This window comes from Cannabis sativa, chromosome X (genome assembly GCF_029168945.1).
Source record: "Cannabis sativa cultivar Pink pepper isolate KNU-18-1 chromosome X, ASM2916894v1, whole genome shotgun sequence".
NCBI lineage: Eukaryota > Viridiplantae > Streptophyta > Magnoliopsida > Rosales > Cannabaceae > Cannabis > Cannabis sativa.
Window position 1 is genome coordinate 25,885,900 of NC_083610.1, and position 23,163 is coordinate 25,909,062.

The window sequence follows — 23,163 nt, forward strand, 5'->3', positions numbered from 1 at the left end:
TATTTAATTAAATACAAGAAAAATAAAAATAGTTCATCTACAAAATTAATTCATTAAACTAAGTGTGTTTTTCTTAAATTAATTTTAAAAAAAAATTGAAATTAATTATGTTGCTAATCAATTTTATTAGGTTAAACTAATTTAGTTAACCTAGCACAGTTATCCAAATCAGGCAAATGGGCCTTCACGGTTGGGGTAGTTCATGTGACGGGGAGCTGGGTTCAGTACGTCGTACCCACTTCTATTGGCCCCCAACTCTCACGCAAGGCCCAAAAGTGAGGAATTTAATCCTAAAATAAATAACTGTTATTAATTGAATAGGTCCAAAAACTAAATGGACCTAAATAAAATTTATCAGGGTGTGCCATTTTATTTAGCAACAACCTATATGCATCTATAATAAAATAAACATATAGGCTCACACAGGCACACAGATTTGGATGGATCCTATCATGTTACTAGGTCATACACAGATGAAAGAAGAATGTAAAATTTACCTGTTACAAATTATTTACTTGACCTATTGACAATTGAACGATGGGTTAAAATCAGATCATTAGATCTGTCAACAAGTTAACCATGACAATTTAGATCAAGCAATAATAGGTTTTAGAAAAAACTTACAAACAATCTAAAACACATACTCCTGCAACAAGTTAGATTGGATAGTTGGATGTAGATTTATATAATTTTAAATTAGTTAATAAAAAGAATTCGAAAAAAAATTTAAATAAAAAAAATAATTTTCGATTTTAAAAAAAAAAAATTAAAATTAAACCTACAATTTTGAAAAATTAGGTTTCAACTAACCTAAATATCATTTCAAAAAAATTTGCTAACCACCTTTTAAATTTCATGTTATTTTATAAATTAAATATTCAATAAAATAAAATGATAAATACATACCCTTTTCTAATTTTATAATTTAATTTAAGTAAAAATAACAAAATTTAAAAGTTAGCAAAAATATCTTATTTCTATTTAAGATACCATGATTATAGTAATCTTATTTTAAATCTAAATAAGGTCAAATTACTTAAAATAGAATATTTTATAAAAGGAATTTAATATCTTACCTTAGATTTAAAAATAAGATAAAATAATCAAATTTTAAAAAATAAGAAAAGAAGTAAGCAAAAATAGATTTTTACCTATTTTCAAATTCAAATTACACTAATATCTAAAATTAATTTTAAAAAATCAAATTTATTTATTTCTAATAATTAGATTTAAAATGTGAAAAGTAAAAATCAAAATACAAAACTACACAAAAAATCAGAAATTAATTCTATGAAATAGCATGAAAAATCAAAGAAAAACGAAAAAAAATTGTGAGCTGTATGTTTGCACACCATCCATGTGCACATTCTTGGGCGCAAGGGGCTGCTTGGGCGCACAAAGGGTGCTGCCAGCAGCCAACCACGCGCACAAAGGGTGCTGCCAGCAGCCAACCACGCGCACAAGGGTGTGTCACCACTACTGATTTTTTCAAAACTTCAAAAAATCATAACTAATTCAAATAAAATCGAAATTGAGTTCTATAAAAAAGTGATTTGCTTAATTTTTTCCAAACCATTCAATAAAAATAATTCCAAAAACGAAAATTCAATTATGTTTCATAAAATTTCACAAGCATCAATCAATCATCATATAACACACAGATCAACATGAAACCATCCAAATCAACACATATCATCGTTTTAATTCATATTTCATGAAAGTAAATCATTACCATGGCTCTGGTGCCAGTTGTTGGAAATATTTTACTAGGATCTAGATTTACTACCAAGTATGTTTCATTAACATCCTAATATGAATTCTAAAACAATGAAATAAACACATATAAAGTTTAGTAAACCTTACATTGGGTGCAGCGGAATATAATGACTCGTTTCGTTCAGATCTCTAGCCCTTGATTCCTTTCTGTAGCAGAGCATAATCAAGATTTGAACCTGGATCTCTTTCTCTCCTTCCTTTGATGCTGATTCTCCTTCTTGTTGTTTAGATTCTCCTACAGTCTTACACACTATGATTGAGATACCACTTGATGTGTGTGGGCACTACTCTATCACTCAAGGAATTTCGAAATTTGAAGAGAAGAAAAGAGAGAGGAAAGTGCTTATGCCTTTCTCTGAAAGAAACAATGTGCAAGTCATGAGTTTCCTGAAACCAATACTTTCTATTTATAGAATGCCATCTAGGTTTAGGTTAGAATTGTATGGCATTAAAATAATAAAAAAACTAAAATGGAAAAAGCTTGCATAGTGGTCGGCCCATATAAGGAAATTGGGTCTCACTTTGCAACTTTCCCATTTTGTTATTTTTCATTCCCATTTTCTCAAAAATGCCAATTTTCCAAATTAACCATTTAAATACCAATTCTAATTATTTAATAACTTAAAAATAATTATTAAATAATATTGTCATTTAATATATTTATTAATTAGACATATAAAGTCTCTTAATTAATAAATAAACCTAGAATATCTTTTCTTTACAATTTCGCCCTTGCTTAGTGAAAATTCATAAAGTAGACATAGTCTAACTTTAGAATTATAATTGATTAATTAAAATCAATTAACTGATTCTTACAAGCAATATGGTCTCAACTAGTATGGGGACCATGGGTCTATATAAACCGAGCTTCCAATAAGTCGAACCGAATTTACCAAGTAAATTCCCTAACTTATTAATTCCTTATTGAATACACACTTAGAACTTGGAATTGCACTCTCAGTCATATAGAACGCTCTATATGTTCCACGATAGATACGCTATTAGTTATCCATTGTTATAATCCTAATTTTATCAATGACCCTCTAATAGATGATCTACACCTTCAATGTATTTTATCCTTAAAACACTTAACTCCGTATAAATGATATTTCAGCGAAGTGAAATGAGATCTCCACCATTTATCTCTGTTTAGCCAAGCTCGAAGGATATTATCGTTTCACTTATAAATTCCTATAGAAGTTATAGAGTCCATATTTATGTTAGTGCTCCCACTCAATTATACTATCATGTTCCCAAAATGTATGTATCACCCTGACCCAAAAGTAGGCTTAACTGACAAATCAATGAACATGTATAATACTCTTGAGATTAACCTAATCATATCAGGATTAAGATCATTTGATCTAGGATCAACAGGTGATATTGAATTGAATAGATATTACGGTAAATTTTAATATATCTAATCAAAGTTCAATATCGGTCCCTTCCGATGTATACTCCATACATCCGATACTGGTAAATTTTGCCAATGCCCTGGAAAGGACATAACACTTACCCAAGGTGTAAGAATACCTATTGCTGATTATCATGTCAGTCTAAATCCAGTGAACTGACAAATCAGGGAATAAACTTTCGAACATATAATTAAGATTATATTCCACTGTGCTGACAACACGACAATCATTAACAAATTCATATGTTCTGGACTTAAATAGAATTCATACATTATATATATAATCATGAAATAAATCATGTGAACCATGCAACATAAAATGTTATTTCTGATCTTTATTATTAGATAAATCTTATTATATTGAAATGGGTTTTATTTAGGGCACAAAACCTAACACAATCACCATGTATAGTCAATGCAAGCAAATAATAAAATTGACACAGCGATTTATAGAGGTTCGACCCCCTTGACTAGCGGGTAATGACCTACTCCCCTTTTACTTGTATTGATTTGAGAGATAATACCATACAGATCACAAGCTTTTACCTTGTGATTTCTAGTATGGCTCTCTATGAATGTTACAATAGTGAGAACAATGTAAGGCAGATCTCAAATGAATGAGATGAGAAACAGACTTATTGTCTTGTTTATGCATGTGGCGTGCGAGAGAGAAAAAGGTAGGGTTGCATGATGAGAGCTTAGAACATAGGTTATTGATCTGGCCTAATGCCCTTTATATAGGTTAGAGCTTACAAAAGATCTTATTCAAAATAGATTAATATCCCTTAAAATAGAGAGATATTACCATTTTCTCACATATTTAAATATACAAAAAGTAACCAATTAATTGCTCCCAAAGAATAGGTACATATTTAGAGTTGAACCCCTATTTTTGTGAGTTGTTGGAGTGGCTTTGCAGTTGATGTTGGATATATTTTACCAGGATCTAAATTTACTAACAAGTATAATTCATTAACATCCTAATATAAATTCTAAAACAATGAAATAAACACATATAAAGTTTAAGAAACCTTACATTGGGTGCAGCGGAATATAATGACTCCTTCCGTTCAGATATCTAGCCCTTGATTCCTTTCTGTAGCAGAGCATTATCAATATCTGAACCTGGATCTCTTTCTCTCCTTCCTTTGATGCTGAATCTCCTTCTTGTTGGATGGTTTTCCACAGTCTTACACACTATGATTGAGATACCACTTGATGTGTGTGTGCACTCACTCATTCACTCAAAGATTTCAAAAATTTAGAGAAGAAAAGAGAGAGAAGGTGGCGGCTAGAAGTTTTTCTCTGAAGGAATGAGATGTATCATCTTTTCCTGAAGCCATCACTACCTATTTATAGGTAACCACCTAGATTTAAGTTAGAATTATTTGGCATTAAAATAATGAAAAAATAAATGATAAAACCCTATAAGTGTGGCCGGCCATGGGCCTTGGAGAATGGGCGTCACTTATGCAATTTTGCTGTTTTATCATTTCTGCATCTCCTTTTCTCAAAAACGCCAATTTTCAAATCCAACCATTTAAATGCCAATTCTAATTATTTAATAACTAAAAATTAATTATTAAATAATATTATCATTTAATATATTTATTAATTAGACATATAAAGCCTCTTAATTAATAAATAAACCTAGAATCTCTTTTCTTTACAATTTCGCCCTTGCTTAGTGAAAATTTACAAAGTAGGCATAGTCTAACTTTAGAATTATAATTGATTAATCAAAATCAATTAACTGAGTCTTACAAGCAGTATGGTCTCAACTAGTATGGGGACCATGGGTCTATATATCCGAGCTTCCAATAAGTAGATCAAGAATTTATATCTTAAATTCACTGACATATTAATTCTTCATTGAATCCATGCATAGAACTTAGAATTGCACTCTCAGTATAAAGAACGCTCTATATGTTCCACGATATAGACACATCATTAGTTATCCATTGTTATAACCCTAATGTGATCAATGATCCTCTATATAGATGATTTACACTGTAAAGGGATTAAATTACCGTAACACCCTACAATGTATTTTATCCTTAAAACACTTAACCCTGTATAAATGATATTTCAGCAAAGTAAAATGAGATCTCCACCATTTATTTTCGTTTGGGTAAGCTCGAAGGAAATCATCCTTTACTTTCTATTCGCCAGATAGAAGCTATAGATCCATATTTATGTTATCGCTCCCACTCAATTGCACTACCGTGTTCCCAAAATGTACGTATCACCCTGACCCAAAAGTAGGCTTAACTAACAAATCAAAGAACACGAATAACACTCTTGAGATTGAACCTAATCATATCAGGATTAAGATCATTTGATCTAGGATCAACAGGTGATATTGAATTGAATAGATATTACGGTAAATTCTAATATATCTAATCAAAGTTCAATATCGGTCCCTTCCGATCACTACTACAAAATCTACTATTCACGTCGGTCAACGCGACTGTTCATCGCGTTGACCGACGTGAATAGTACTATATTCAATATATTCGTCATTTTTAAAATGTCACAAAAAATAAACAAATTGCGTCGGTTCTATGTCTGTCACTAATTACCCAACCGACGGTAAAAGTCAAGAAATTAAAAAAATTCATTCATTATTAGCGTCGTTTTAAAAGGCTCACTTAAGCTTTATGTGGCGTTTTAAAACCGACGGTAAAAATATTGTGAGTGTGAGAAAACGACGCAAATTCTCCTATTGTTCACTTACCCCCAAACAGTTGAATGATACTTTCATTTTCGAGCTCTCTTTTCCCTCTCTTTCTCTGAACAGTTCTCTTTCCCTCTCTTTCTCTCTTGCGATTTTGAAGAACTGAAGGTCTCTCTCTTTCCCCTCTCTTTCTCTCTTGCGATTTTCCCACCTCCGTAAGTCTCTCTCTTTCCCTCTCTTTTTCTCTTGCGTTCTCTCTCTCTCAGTCTCTCTGTGTAGGTTAGGGGTGTTTGAGAGGTTGATTTCAGGTTTGTAGGGAGTGAGCAAAGACAGAGAGAAATAGGGACAAGAAACCAGAAATTGCTTTTTCTATGATTTATTGTTGAATTTTTCATTTTTTGTTTTTGGAAAAAGAAACCAGAAAAAGAAATTGCTTTTCTGTTCTGACGCCAGGAACGAATGGGTTCCGAAAAATATTGTGTTTGCTATAAGTAATTATAACATGCCAATCATCTGAAATGATTTTTCTAATTCTTTAGCTTTTATATGCATATATATAGTCTAGTGCAAATAGCTATGAGGAGGCGATATCCATCTCATATGATTTTTATCTCTTAGATATATATTTTTGTTCTGAATTTTTGTTATCTCTTAGAAATTGACAAAAGGCATGGGCATATTCTTAATAATTTTATTATAGGAAAAAAAATATATCTAGCTAACTATTTAATAATATTAGCTATATATCTTCGTGTGTGTGGTGTGGTGTGGGCATATGTAATATTGTAGATGCATGTTACTTGGTAGCTAATTCATCATGTGCTTATAATCTCCCCAAAAAAGTATTCTAATGCTGACTCATATATATGTGTGCGCTAAATGAAATGGAATTGTAGGGATTGAATATATTGAAAAATCATTTCAGGTGAAGGAGGCACTACTATGGATTCTCTTTGTTAATTTATGAGTTGCTTTATACCAAATTGTAATTTCTTTTCCCTTTTTCAGGGAACATTTGGTTTGGGACAGGAGATTGTAAGAGCTAAGAAAGGTATTCCTTTTTAATTTTTTTATTATTGTGGGTGTTGATGATGTTTTGTCGTGTATTAATGGATTTGTTTAATAGACCATTTCTATTCTTTGTTGATGTGTTCTGGTCCATGAATTTTGTATATACTGCTGCTGTGTGTAAAGAATTTTTTACATAATTTTTTATTCAGTTTGTGCACTTATATAATTTATCCACTTTTGTATGGATCAACTTCTAGCTAAAACTTTTATTAGTGTTTTGCTATATATTGTTTGCATTTTGTGCATTCTTAAGCCTATTTAGTAGGGAATGTTGGTAGTTGAGGGAATAAGAAAAGGGTACAATTGCTTTATTATGCTATTGATGTGGCTCATAATCAACTTAATTGGGTGATAATATGATGAGCACTTCCAACAGGTTTTTAATCAAGTTATCAGCTCATTGATTGTTAAAAACTCAGTAGATTGTGTAGATCAATTTTTAAACTTTTCAAGTCATTTTAGATTGGAACTAATATTAAACATGAGAGTCATTATATGTATAAATTGAAGAGGAAAAGGAGTTGGCGGTCGTTCTTTCTGAGATATTGAGATTCAAGTATTTTACAATTTGGTTTGTTTTGCTATGTTGGAATTTTTAAGTGAAGTATTTCAGATGTTGAAATGTCTACTGTTTCCAGATTTAATGACCAAAATAAAATACTTTCACTAATTATAAACTCAATGAGCATATCATAATTCACTTCAGAATGCTCATTAATGCCTTGGTTTTTTTGATTGTCCATTCCTTTGGTTTTTCTCCTTAGATTAGTAGTCTTCACTCTGCTCAAGTTCTCTAGCCATGAAACTAAACAGAAGCTTAAGCTTGAATGAAAAATGTAACGTTGTATTGTTGCTCATTAATGACTCTAATTCGTATTTTGTTTTTGCAATATAATCTAAGTGAATAGCAAACACAGCTGATTGAGTGGTTGAGACAAAAGTGAATAAGAAAAACAAATGGCCTACCAAACAAATTATTTGCTGAGAATAAGCCAAAGAATATTACTTTTATTTGCTCTATCTTTTCCTCACAAATTCACACTGTATATTTATTTTCTTTTTGTAATATCATTATTCAATTACTATCGATTATTAATTTAGTATATTCAGAGGCAAATAATATTGATAATTAGGTGAATACATGAACCTTGGTGAATAAAATTTTTAATCAGAATATCTTAGCTGGCATCAAATTGCTGCACTAAGCTTGTGGTTGTGTATAAATGCTTTAACATCAGTTTATGTGGCATTATATGTGATGACTTTCCACCATTATGCATACCATACAAGATACATCTCTATCACCTTCTCAGTCAAGCTAACTCCAAATACAGCTTAGAGAGATGACATTGATAGCAACTGGTCTTGACTTGCCATACTAGCTTTATTCTCACATGTTATTGTGCTTTTGTGGTTTTAAGGAACTCTTGGATTAAGTTTGTTCTTTTTAGTAATGATATAGATCCTGTTAAAAAGAATGATCTTTCTTAGTATTGTGAAATGTGATCTTGACTGTTGTTTGTTATTATCTTTTGCTTTTGATTTGTTTTGGCTCATTTATGGGTTCACTTTCTGTTACTAATTAATTACTATTCCATGAACAGAAAAACAGCAGGAAAGAAAGTAAATTGAAAAAGAAAAAAAAAATGTTTGGTTTTTGTGTATGAATTCTTATTCTGTTTAGACACTTTGGTAAATCTTTCCATTTTATTAAAGGATTACTTTTTTATATTTTAGTTTATTGATTTATTCTAGTGTGCAAGCATTTACAGATTCAACAGAAATTAGTATAAATGTAAACAAAAGCACAATTATTTACAACTTGGGTATTTGTAACCAGCCTTCTGGCTTTGATCAAGTACAAAACTTTCTTCTTTCATTGAAGATCTGTGTTGTGTTCTAGTGTCTATCAGCCAACCCATTAATCTAACCTATGTGCTATTTATTTAGTCTGGCTTCAGAACTTGTAGTTAAATATAAACTTTGTAGTGTAGTCTTCACAGCTGAAGTATGGCATACTTAAAAGAAGTCTTTATTTGTGAAGCCTTTGATTGATTAAATACAAGGTTACCACTTTTTGTTATCATACATACGATATAAGTTTTATAATTATTGATATTGACACTAGTTGGTTGAATTAAGAGTACTTTTATTCACAATGCAGCTTTTCAATTTTGGTAGTATCTTTCGCAGAAATTGCTTGAACGCTAGCTTGGAATTGGTAAGCTACTCAAACTTTATTTTTTTATATTTTATAAATCCTAGAAGAGTTTGAATATCCTAGATATTCATTCATAGTGAAGTAAGTTCTGGAATTGCATGACTGCGGTCCGATGGGTGGTAATATTTGTACTGTTAATTATAGTTTTGTTTGTTTGTATTATTGTGGATGTTTTAATAGATTAATTGCATGTTTAAAATTTTCGGGAACGTCCGAATTATAGATGTTATGCTGCCGAAATTTCAGTAGGATTAATATCACTACAAGAAAAAACATTTTTCATAAGACCAAAATAGTAAGATGTTTATAAATAAATAGATAATAAATAGAATATATGATTGGATATATAATTAATGTTAATAATTGAGTATAAAAAAGATATACATAATCAAAATTTATATATATTATACAATCTAAGTACATAGTTATTTTTAAGAAGATTGTATTGCTTCAAGCTTTTAAAACTTTTTCTAACCAAAACATCACTTTTAAAAAAGCTCGAAAATGTAATCTATATAAAATTAGTCAAACCATTCTATATCTATTATCTGCATCTTTTTGACAAAATCATTGTATTAATTAGGTTAAGTTGAAATAGAATTATTTTATTGTATTAATTAGGTTAATTAAATTGTTTTTTTGTTGTTTTGTTAGAAGTTTCGAAATGTATAGAGATTGGATGAGTGCGAATAGGTTAACAGTAAAATATAGGGAAGGTGTTGATTTCTTTTTGGACTTTTCTGCAAAGAATGCGGATAATCCTGATTTGGTTCATTGCCCATGTCTCAAATGTGGTAACATGGAGCGTATGGAAATTGACCAAATAAGAGAACATTTGTTTAAGAACGGTATAAACATGAGTTATAAGGTTTGGTATCACCACGGAGAAAAAATTAGAAGATCGGGCGAGGGACCCTCTAGAAGGGATAAGATTGTTAATAATGTGGAGTATGAAGAGGATCACAAACTAATGGATCGATTAGTGAGTTGACTGAATTAACATGTTTTGTTCTGTAGTGATCACTGGTTGACAAGTATGATTCATGCCAATACTCAAAGTGTTGCATATCTTGACTCGACGAATGACTTTATCCAAACTGATATTATGAAATGTATCCAAAAGTAAGTTATAATTTTTTAAATTTAGATTATGTTACAAATCAATTCATTAATTAATTTCTTTTTTGTTTAGTGCTGTGGACATGTACAGGATCGAAAAAAATATACGAAACAAGGGTCCAGTAAAAATCAACCAATACACGTGTCGACAGCAGCCGGATGGAGTACAATGTGGTTATTATGTTATGAAGATTATCCAGAGTTTCATGACGGTTGTTAATCCTGCAAGTTTTTTGAAAAATCATGTAAACATGAATAACTACTATTCTCTATTTAGTTTGTATTTTAATTATATATACTTTTAGTATAATGATTAATGTTTTTTTATCTTTTATTTTACAGTTCAAGTTAGACGCTCCCTATAGTAACGAGGAGATCAATGTCGTACGGGATGAGTTGGCCGAATTTGTGAAGCCTTTGATTATAGATTAAGTACTTAAGGTTACTACACTTTTGATATAATACATAAGTAACGAGTTTTATGATTATTGCTATCTTTTGCATATATTATTAGTTTATATTTAGTTTACGATATACATGGAATTTAAGTTTTAGAATCGATTTTATTAACAATTTTGGTATTGTGTGTTAGTTAATAGAATCGATTACTAATTTAATATAAGTTTTAAAAATGTTATTTTAATGTTTTTTGTATTATGCATTTACTATTATATAGAGTTATTCTAAAATTTGATAATGCAGGTGGGGAAAATTGCATGAAAAATTTGCAATTTTCCCTTACTTATATTTGTGCTTCATTTTATAAGTGACGCAATAGGTAAAAAAAAAAGTATTTTCGTAATAGATATGAAATTTTTAAACCGACAGAATAAGTTTTTTGTGACAGTTTTAAAATGCCATGAAACATTTAGCGTCATTTTTCAACCGACGCTGAAAATAAAATAGAAAAGAAATTATTTAGCGTCGGTTTATAAATGTCGAAAATTGTTTTTTGCGACGTTTTAAAAATGACGCTAATAAAAACTATTTGCGACTACGGTATATACGTCGGTTTTATAAACCGACGTAAATTCTTTAAGTGTCACTTAAAAACAGACGTGAATAGTGAATTTTGTAGTAGTGGATGTATACTCCATACATCCAATGCTGGTAAACTTTGCCAATGTCCTAGAAAGGACATAACACTTATCCAAGGTGTAAGAATACCTATCGCTGATTATACCATGTCAGTCTAAATCCAGTGTTCTGACAAATCAGGGAATAAACTTTCGAACATATAATTAAGATTATATTCCACTCTGCTGACAACACTATAATCATTAACAAATTGATATGTTCTGGACTTAAATAGAATTTCCTACATTATATACATATAATCATAAAATAAATCATGTGAACCATGCAACATTAAATGTTATTTCTGATCTATATTAATAAGTAAATCTGATTATATTGAAATGAGTTTTATTTAGGGCATAAAACCCAACAGTTGAAAATAATCATGGGTCGTCAAAGGTTAAGGTTGCAGAAACACTAGTCGTTTGGGCTATCATTAAAGAGGCTAGCCGACATATCCTTTGTCTAGGGCTGGCCGACACATACTCTTCCTTGGCCGGCCAGGGGAGGTCTGACTAGACCCTCCTGGTTGTCCATTTTATTGTATCTTCGTTCTGCTTGAGTATTCGGACCCTTTGTCAATTCATAAGTTGTGCATGTCGACTTGGTTCATCTATTGACAAGTTGTATTCCACGTGGCATAAATCTTGTCTATGTGAATATGTCACGTCATGTGGAAAAAAATTAGGATAACAATAAATTTTATTCAACTAGACCAACTCAGCCTCAACAATATCAACAATATTAAACGGGAGATTACACTTTGAAAAAATACGATCAACATATAAACAAGTTACTCTAGGCATAAGATGAGCAACCCGATTAGCAAATCTTTAATAAAACGTAAAGAAACATTACTAAAAGAAGATAAAAGTTGTTCATAATCCTCAATGACACCACCAAAAGTAGATGACAAAATATTAAAATTTCTAAGAGCTTCTAACAATACTAGACAATCAAATTCAATAATACCAAACAATTATATTAGCTACATTTAATATAACACATATATATTAGGTTGATCTTACATTTATTTAGATATTAGTTTTAATATAAGCTATGAATAATAATAATAATAATAATAATAATAATAATAATAATAATAATAATAATAATAATAATAATAATAATAATAAGGAATATCTGAGGCACCATATACTTTTAGTTTTATACACTTACACTTTTTTTTACAGATTAAATACTTTATGTTACAATTTTGTGCTTCTATCACTACTAGTTTGTTAAATATAACAAAATTTGATTTATATTCCACGTGTTACACTCTTATTGGTCCAAACTCATAAATTTATTTAAAAATTATTTATTTATTTTTTAAAAATATAAATTTAATTAAAGTTAAACTTAATGAAAAAAGTGGGACTAAAAAAATATGAAATCTATTTTTTTAAGTGTATAATAATTGAAACATAGAGGGATTTAGCCGTAAATTTCTCTTTACACTATTATCGCATGTTATGTTTTTTTCCTCTCTGAATAATTAAAATTTATTAATTATAAGAAACCCAAATCTCTAAATTCTTAAAAAGAAAAAAAAATGACTAAAACTACTTTAAATGTTTTATTATATTTGAGCAAAGAAAATATCTTATAAACTAATAAACGTAGTCACGTTTTGCACAATATTGTAATAGAGTAAATATAAATTTTAATTATGTGTTTTAAAAAGAAGTTAGTGGATGTTCTTTCTATTTAACTAAATTACAATTTACATATTATATTATACAAAATAAAATATAATGACATGCTGATTCTAATTATAATAAAATATTTTTACCTTAATTTTTTTTAAAAAAATTCTTCTTAACTTCAATAATGATTGTGACTCAATTTTTAATCTATCTTAACTGTCATTATTTTTACCAATATGCACATAATATTATTACGTTCCACATTGCAAAAGATAGGTCGAAATTATCTCCCTAATTTTTCTTAAAAAATTATCATTTAAATAAATAAAGTAAAAAATCAATAACTTTTGTGATACGAGTTCTAAAATAATATTTATTATTTGTAAAAATAGAAAAAATATATTTATTCTTTGGTTAATTATAATTTTGTAATATACTTTGGGGATGAAATTATACATTCTGTACAATTAGTGTCGATACAAATAAATTATATTTGTAAGAGAGAAGGCGGAAACTGTTTAGGTAGTACCCTTTGTTATTATTATTTAGAATGTAAAGTCATTTTTTGGGAAGTTAGTTGACAAAATATTTTTTCATTTATGGTAAGATTGTTTTGCATACATACCCGAATTCTTACCTTGTGTTCTCGGTTTTAGTTGCTCTTTTCTTTCTTAAGAAAGTTGCACTTTTCAGCTGGACTTTGCTTTGTTTGGAAACTTCTTGTAAGATAAGCAATTCTCTTATGGAAAGTTGTCTTTTTAAGGAAACTTTGATTATTGCCTTTTCCTTATTGATTTCGATTGTATCTTGATACAATTAGAATATTTAATCTGTTTTTGGCAGGAATCAAGCATTAACAGATGATCAGACCCGATTATAGCAAGTTTCCCTTTTCTGGTCTGATCTGCTGCGTCAGCATCCGAATCTGATGCTGCAGATCGTATTTTCTTAGGAAAGTTTTTGTACAGCTGTAGATTCGATCTTGTGACTGTCTCTAAGGTTTCTATGTTCTATAAATAGAACCTAGAGAGCAGCCATTCAGATTAGCTCTTCCATTATTCCTTTTTTGCACATATCTTATTTGAGAGAAGAAAGTTTCTTTGTTTTGTGAGAGCCTAGTTGTTCATCTAGGTTCTAGTAATTTATTTCAGTTCTTACTCTGTTCTAGAGTTTGTGAAGAACGACTTGATTGAACAAGAGATTGGTCTTCGCGAGAAGACTTGATAAAGCCTTACTTCGGGAAGAAGTAAGCACTTTGGTCTTCGGGAGAAGACATGTTGAAGCCTTACTTCGGGAGGAAGTAAGCACTCACACTTCAAAGACGAAGGGAGTTCGGGCTTGAAGGTGTTTCAGAAGTCAAATTCATAAAGTGGATTACAAAGGATTGCGGCAATACTTTAGAGGGAGTCTAAACTTGTTTAAGTCAATTGTCTTTGTAATTTTGATACTTTATTAATTGATTTCATTTTCTGGGCGTGGCCCCGTGGACTAGGAGTGTTCGGGAGAACACTGATACCACGTATAAATCTCTTGTGTCAAGTTATTTATTTTTCTGCAAATATTTTTATATTCTGCCTGTTCTGTTTTGTCACTGCAAAATTGGTTTCTGCAGTAACAGAATTACTTTCTGCTTCTGCAGACGCATACAGTTTTATATTTTTGTATATATAATTGACATTTGCAAAAACACGATTTTTCAATTGGTATCAGAGCGGGACACTAAACTCTTAGTGTGGTCCTATAACATTTTTGTGTTAAAATGTCATTTTTTGTACAAGGAAGTTCGATTTCTAGACCACCGTTGCTTAATGATTCTAACTATCCTTATCGAAAAGTTAGAATGAGGGCCTTCATCAAATCTCAAGATGAGAGAGCTTGGAGGATGGTTCTATCAGGTTGGTCTCTTCCAGTTGAGATAGATTCCTCAGGTAATACTACTATAAAATCTGAACTGGAATGGTCTATTGAAGATGATAAACTTTCTACGTACAATAGCAAAGCTTTGCATGCTATATTTAATGGTGTAGGTGAAGGTTATATTAAACTCATATCATCTTGTGTTTCTGCAAAGGAAGCTTGGAAGATCCTTCAAACTCAGTTTGAGGGAACTTCTGATGTTAAGCGCTCTAGATTTATTATATGCTCCAAACTAATTTTGATGAACTTAGGATGTTAGATAATGAAACCTTAACTGAATTCTATTAAAAATTATATGATATTACTAATGAATATTTTGCTCTTGGTGAAAAACTTGATGATTCTGTTCTTGTGAGAAAAATTGTTAGAGTTCTCCCAGAGAGGTTCGATACTAAGGTTTTGGCAATGGAGGAAGCTAAAGACTTTAGCACGATGAACGTAGAAGAATTAATGGGTTCCTTTCCTACTTTTGAATTAAATCAACAAATTAAACAAAAGGACAAACCCAAATCCATTGCTGATAAAGGTAAAAGTATCACTTTAAAAGTTACTGAGAATGAAAATTTTGATAGTGAATGTGATGATGAAATTGCTTTGTTAACAAAGAATTTTCAGAAATATATAAAAAAGATGGGAAATAAAAAGAATATCTCGAAATTTTCAAAGGGTAATACTCATATTAAACCATTTGTTTCTAACAAAAAAGGAATTCAGTGCAGGGAATGTGAAGGTTTCGGGCATATTCAATCTGAGTGTGCAAACACTTTGAAAAAGAATAAGAAAAGTTTCAATGTCACTTGGAGTGATAATGAGACCAAGAGTGATGAAGATAATTCTGAGAATGTTGCCCCAACTTCTGTTATGACTAATGTGTTGTGTGATTCGCAGGTGAAAGCTAGATTGGTATGTTTGAATAATACCACTAAACAAGAAGAATCAGATTATGATGATTCTGAGATATGTGAAGAGTCTCTTGCTGAATCATACAAAGTCATGTATGAAAAATGGATTCAGGTTACTACTGAAAATAGAGAGTTGATTAAATTGAATAAAAAACTGTCTCATCAAATTGAAATGTGTGAATTAAATATAAAAGATTATGAGACAGATTTTTGTGTTAAAGATGAAAAAATCACTCTCTTAAAGAAGGAACTTGAAAATTTTAAGAAAAATGTTCAAATGCTTAACCCTGGATCTTCTATTTTTGAAAAAGCTCAGTATCTAGGTCAAAGACGTTTTGCTGGCATTGGATCAAATGGTATGAAAAGTTCTGGAATCATGAAGTTTGTAAAATCAAGTGTTCCAACGAATCTTCTTGATGCTACAAATGTGAAGTCTGCTGCAACAGTCTCACAACCTGTCGTAACAGAAGCAGTTTCTGCTGCCGCAAAATCTCCAAGATTTACAAAAAGAGTAAGATCTCAGGTAAAAAGATTTTTTCCTACCTGTCATTTTTGTGGTAGAAAACAACATATCAGACCTAAATGTTTCACGTTGAAAAATAGGTTTAAAACCAATTATTTTGATATTTTGGAAAAATCTCAAAAGAAAAATAAAGGTCTGAAACAAATATGTGTTAAGAAAAATTGTCTAGCTGGTTTTTCTAACAAAAGTGCTGCATCTCAAATGTGGTATTTTGACAGTGGTTGCTCTAGACATATGACAGGTGACAAGGACTTTTTGACTAACATTCGGCCTATGCAATGTGGAGAAGTCACTTTTGGCAATGGCTTAGCTAGAAAATTCATTGGGATGGGAACTCTCAATTTTGAAGGGTTACCTAGATTCAAAAATGTGATGTTAGTTGAAGGACTAAGGGCTAATTTACTTAGCATTAGTCAAATTTGTGACCAAGGGTATACTGTCTCATTTGACAATGATCATTTTTATGTTCTTAATGATGATAATCAATGTATTTTGCAAGGATTTCGATCCAATGATAATTGTTATACCCTAACTCCCGTGTTTACTTGTCATTCAGCCATCAACAACACCACGGATTTGTGGCATGCCAAGCTTGGACATATTAATTATAAAAATCTGAAAAAATTGTCAAATACAGGTATTGTTCGAGGACTACCCAAGCTTGGTAATGAAAACTGCTGGTAAGTGGAACCATGTCAACTTGGTAAGCAATTAAAAATCACTCACAAACCTGTGTCTGATATCAATACCTCAAAAGTATTGGAATTGCTTCACATGGATCTTATGGGTCCAATTCAAATTGAAAGTTTAAATGGTAAACGATATATTTTTATTTATGTTGATGATTTCTCTCGTTTCACTTGGGTAGATTTTTTAAGAGAAAAGTATGACACTTTTGATGTTGGGTTTTATGCCCTAAATAAAACTCATTTCAATATAATAAGATTTACTTATTAATATAGATCAAAAATAACATTTAATGTTGCACGGTTCACATGATTTATTTCATGATTATATGTACATAATGTATAAATTCATCTGAAACCCTTTTCACATACTTGATCCTGTTTATTGTGCCGTCAACACATTGGAAAGTAAACATTACTATGTGAATAAAGTTTCCTAGATTTATCAGACACATGGTTTTACGGATATGATAATCTACAACAAGAGTTTACTTGCATTTGGAGAAATGCTATGTTCTTTCCAGAGCATTGGTTAAAGTAAAGCTCAGGTTGGATGCATGGAGTATGCATCGGAAGGGACCGATATTGAACTTTGACTTAGATTTATTAAACTTACCGTAATATCTATTCAAGTCAATATCGCCTATTTGATCCTAGATCAAATATTCTTAATCCTGTTATGATTAGGCTCAATCTTGAAAGGCTATTCGTGTTTTTTGATTTGTTAGTTAAGCCTACTTTTAGGTCAGGGTGATACGTACATTTTGGGAACACGGTAGTGCAATTGAGTGGGAGCGCTAGCATAAACATGGAATCTATAGCTTCTATCTGGCGAATAGTAAGCAAAGGATGATGTCCTTCGAGCTTGACCAAACGAACATAAATGGTGGAGTACTCATTTCACATAAGCTGAAATATCATTTATACGGGGTCAAGTGTTTTAAGGATAAAATACATAGTAGGGTGTTACGGTAATCTAATCCCTTTACAGTGTAGATCATTCATATAGAGGACCATTGATCACATTAGGATTATAACAATGGATAACTAATGATGCGTCTATATGGTGGAACATACAGAGCATTCTATATTACTGAGAGTGCAATTCTAAGTTCTATGCGTGGATTCAACGAAGAATTAATAAGTTAGTGAATTTTAGTAATAAATTCTTGATCTACTTATTGGAAGCTCGGTTATATAGACCCATGGTCCCCGCACTAGTTGAGATAATATTGCTTGTAAGACTCATATAATTTGTTTTGATTAATCAATTATAATTCTCAATTTAGACTATGTCTATTTGTGAATTTTCACTAAGTAAGGGCGAAATTGTAAAGAAAGAATTTTAGGGGCATATTTGTTAATTATGATACTTTGTATGGTTCAATTAATAAATATGTTAAATTACAATATTATTTAATAATTATTTATAGTTATTAAATAGTTAGAATTTGGCATTTAAATGGTTGAATTAGAAAATTGGTGTTTTTGAGAAAATCAGATGCAGAAAAGATAAAACTGTAAAATTGCAAAAAGTGAGGCCCAAATCCACTAGTACATGGTCGGCCACTTGGTTTGAATTTTTAAACTGATATTTTCATTATTTTAATGCCAAATAATTCAAACCTAACCCTAGTGGAATGCTATAAATAGATAGTGAAGGCTTCAGGAAAATTACACTTAAATTTTCTACTTTTTCATTCAGAAAAAACTGAGCCTTCTCTCTCCCTATCTTTGGCCGAACCCACTCTCTCTTTCTTCCTCATTGAGATTTCGAAATCCTTAGTGTATGAGTAGTGCCCACACACAGCAAGTGATACCTCAATCATAGTGAGAAAGATCGTGAAGAAAGACTTTCAGCAAGAAGGAGTTTCAGCATCAAAGATTCAGAGAAAGAGATTGTGACAGTCACTAGTCCCGTGATCCGTAAGGGGAAATACCGGGTAAGCTGTACAATCCCACACCGCCTGGGGAAGGTCAAGCGGGATGATTCTGAGACTGTGTAGGTATGGGACTACACAGTTGAAGAGAGCTTAAATGGATTGATTGGTACTACCTATGTCAACAAGGTGCATCTTGTTTTTCGGTAGCCCATCTCGAAAGAACTCCACAGTTAGGCGTGCTTGGCTTGGAGCAATTTCAAGGATGGGTGACCTCCTGGGAAGTTTTCCCAGGAAGCGTGCGAGTGAGGACAAAGCACGCTGGAAACACTCGTGTTGGTCTGTAGGGTCAGTCATCAGTGCATGAAGCAGCCAGAGTGACGTACTCGTGTATAAGAGCCATTCATTCCGTGGGTGTAAGGACCCAATGGAGGCTTGAAGCGGGGACGTTACAAATGGTATCAGAGCCTTGACCCAGCCGGAAGTGTGGTCGACGAGGACGTCGGACCCCGTAAGGGGGGGTGATTGTGACAGTCAGTAGTCCCGTGATCCGTAAGGGGAAATACCGGGTAAGCTGTACAATCCCACACCGCCTGGGGAAGGTCAAGCGGGATGATTCTGAGACTGTGTAGGTATGGGACTACACAGTTGAAGAGAGCTTAAATGGATTGATTGGTACTACCTATGTCAACAAGGTGCATCTTGTTTTTCGGTAGCCCATCTCGAAAGAACTCCACAGTTAAGCGTGCTTGGCTTGGAGCAATTTCAAGGATGGGTGACCTCCTGGGAAGTTTTCCCAGGAAGCTTGCGAGTGAGGACAAAGCACGCTGGAAACACTCGTGTTGGTCTGTAGGGTCAGTCATCAGTCCATGAAGCAGCCAGAGTGACGTACTCGTGTATAAGAGCCATTCATTCCGTGGGTGTAAGGACCCAATGGAGGCTTGAAGCGGGGACGTTACAGAGATCCAGGTTTAAATATTGATAATGCTTTGCTACAGAAAGGAATCAAGGGCTAGATATCTGAACGAAAGGAGTAATATTATTCCGCTGCACCCAATGTAAGGTTTACTAAACTTTATATGTGTTTATTTAGGGTGTTAATGAAACATACTTGTGAGTAGATCTAAGATCCTGGTAAAATAATTTCCAACAACTGGTATCAGAGCCATGGTAATTTACTTACTTGCAAGAAATTTGGACTTTAAAACGATTGTTTGTTTGTTTTTGGATGGTATCATGTTGTATTGAGTGTTATTTGATGATTGATTGGTGTTTGTGAATTATGGTTAAAAATAATTGAATATCTGTTTTTGGAATTATTTTTATTGGATAGTATGGAAAAAATTAAGCAAGTTACCTTTTTACAGAACTCAATTTCCATTTAATTTGAACTAGTTATGATTTTTTGAAGATTCGAAAAAATCGGAGTTGTGCTGAAATTTTCCTGCGATCGCGAAAACTGTCCGTACAACTCACAATTTTTTCGTTTTTCTTCGTTTTTTCATGCTTTTTCATGGAATTAACTTCCGATTTTTTGTGTAGTTCTATATTTATACTATTACTATTCCTAATTCAATTCTAAATATAATTTTGAATTAATTTAATATTTTTTAAATTTAATTCAAGATATTAGTGTAATTTGAATTTGAAAATAGTTAGTATCTATCTTTTTTGCTTAATAATCTATCTTATTTTTTAAATTTGATTATATCTTATCTTATTTTTAAATTTAAGGTCAGATTTAAAATATTTTAAATTAAATTTTTTTTTAAATAATTTGACCTGATTTAAATTTAAAATAAGATAACTATAATCATGTAATTTTAAAAAGATGTAAGATATTTTGATAACTTTTAAATTTTGTTATTTTATTTATTTAAATTACATTTAAAATCTGAAAAAGATATTCATTTATCTTTTTTTAATTTTTTATTTAATTATTATTTATAAAATAATATTTAAATTTTAAAAGTAGTTAGCAAATTTTGAAATGATATTTAGGTTGGTTGAAACCTAATTTTTCAAAATTGTAGGTTTAATTTTAAATTTAATTTTTTTTTTAAATTTCGAAATTTTTTTTTAATTTTATAAAATTTTCGAAAATATTTTTATTTAATTAATTAATTATTTATTTCGAAATTAATTATTTAATTTAAAATTAAATAAATCCTACATCCAACTATCCAGCTAACCTTGTTGCAGGAGTATGTGTTTTAGCTTGTGTGTAAGTTTTCAAAACCTATTATTACTTGATTGCAAATAGCCATGGTTACCTTTTGCCAGATCTATTGATCTGATGGCTCCCTTGGTCAAGATAATAATTTGTAACAGGTATATTTACAATCTTCTTTCATCTGTGTATGACCTAGCAACATGATAGGACCCATCCAAAGTGTGCCTGTGTGAGCCTATGTGTTTAATTTTATCATAGATGCATATAGGTTGTTGTTGCTAAAATAAATTATCATAGTTCTTGATAGAATTTATTTAGGCCCATTTAGTTTTTGGGCCTATTCAATTAATAACAGTTGTTCTTTTTAAGGTTAAATTCCTCTCTTTTGGGCCTTGTGTGAGAGTTGGGAGCCATAGTAGTGGGTACGACATACTGAACCGAGAACCCCCTCACATGAACCACCCCAATTGTGAAGGCCCATTTGCCTAATTTGAATAACTGTACTAGGTTAATTAAACTAGTTTAACCTAATAAAATTGATTAGCAACATAATTAATTTCATTTATTTTGAAATTAATTTAAGAAAATTATAGTTTAAAGAATTTTTTATTCTGAGCTAAACTATATGTATTTTCTTGTATTTAATTAAATATAGAATTATAACCATCTAGATTCTTTCTGAAGCTTAATTTAAATTTTTCATTAAATATTCCTATTTAAGTTGATATTTAGTTATCTACAACTAATCAACTTAAATCTGAATATCTTTTGAATTTCAAATTTCAAAATTAAGTTGAGGAATTTAAGGCATTGCTTATTAAGATTCTTGAGATATATTTTTTTAAGTTAATATCTTTTCGAATATTAACTTCAAATGGAATATTGTAGATATTTTTTAAGTTAATATCTTTTCGAATATTAACTTAAAATGGAATATTTTTAAAGTAAGTGGTTATAACTTAATTTTTGATATTTAATTAAATTTAAATTTGAAAATATTTAAGTTCTAGATTTTTTTTCTAATACAACTTAAATTAGATATTTTTTCAAATTTTGTGGAAAAGATACTTAGTCAAATAAGATATTTTCTAGATAATTATTTCTAGACTACTTATTATTTCTAATATTAAATAGGAAAATATTATACATTGTGAAATTAATTATTTATATAATTAATTTTGGTACAATTTATTTTAAGTATATTTTTCCTAGTATTAAACTAGAGATTAATAATTAAGCCTTCTCTACACTTAATTATTTATTTCTCTAATTTAATACATTTAATTAATTTGAAAATTAAATATCTAAGTTGATTTTTATAATCATACTTAAATATTTCTTTTTCATGACATTTAATTAAATAAAAAATTATTTTTAGTTGAAATTTATTTTTTCAACTTAAATTTAAAAAAATTTCAAAATATAGTTTTTTTATTTTATTAATCAAATTTCGAAATTGCATTTCCTAAATGCTGGAACTTCGAATTTTATTTGAAAAATAGATTAAAGTTGTAAATTATTTATTTTAATTTTGGAACAACTTAAATCAATAATTTTTTCATTAATTGATTAATTTAAAAATAAATGAATTAAAATATATTATTAGAAATTGAATTAATTAGTCAAAGGAAAATCTAGATAGGTGATATTTTTGCTTGAAGTATTTTTCTAGTGTATTTAATTAAATAGAAAATTAATATTTAAGTTGATTTTCATCATCATACTTAAATATTTGAAATTTTTCTTATATATTTAATTAAATAGGAAAATTATATTTTTTGTTGTAAATTAATTTTATTAATTAATTTTGTGCCAACATTAAATTAGAATAATTTTTCCAGGATTTATTTTTTATTTTAACATGCATTTTTTCGAAAATTGTACTCTTAAATACTTTAATTTTTCGAAATGCAATATATATTTATAGAAAATAAAACTTGAGTTGTAAATAAATTTAAATTAATTTTGTAACAACTTAAATTGAATATTTTTCTAAATATTTATTTGAAATTATTACTAAGATGGAAATAATTCATGTTATTTTTATATCCATCTAAGTAAAATTTATAAATATTAAA

The 23,163-nt window shown here is 30.2% G+C and overlaps 1 protein-coding gene across 1 annotated transcript; it reads left to right on the forward strand.

Moving 5' to 3' along the window:
- Window positions 1-10,099: 10,099 nt before the first annotated feature.
- On the forward strand, window positions 10,100-10,710 carry LOC115702413 (uncharacterized). The gene is made up of 3 exons (XM_061105945.1): window positions 10,100-10,281; window positions 10,352-10,523; window positions 10,621-10,710. The coding sequence occupies exons 1-3, from the start codon at window positions 10,196-10,198 to the stop codon at window positions 10,708-10,710; spliced, it is 348 nt and encodes a 115-aa protein (XP_060961928.1). The 5' UTR covers window positions 10,100-10,195.
- Window positions 10,711-23,163: the final 12,453 nt, after the last annotated feature.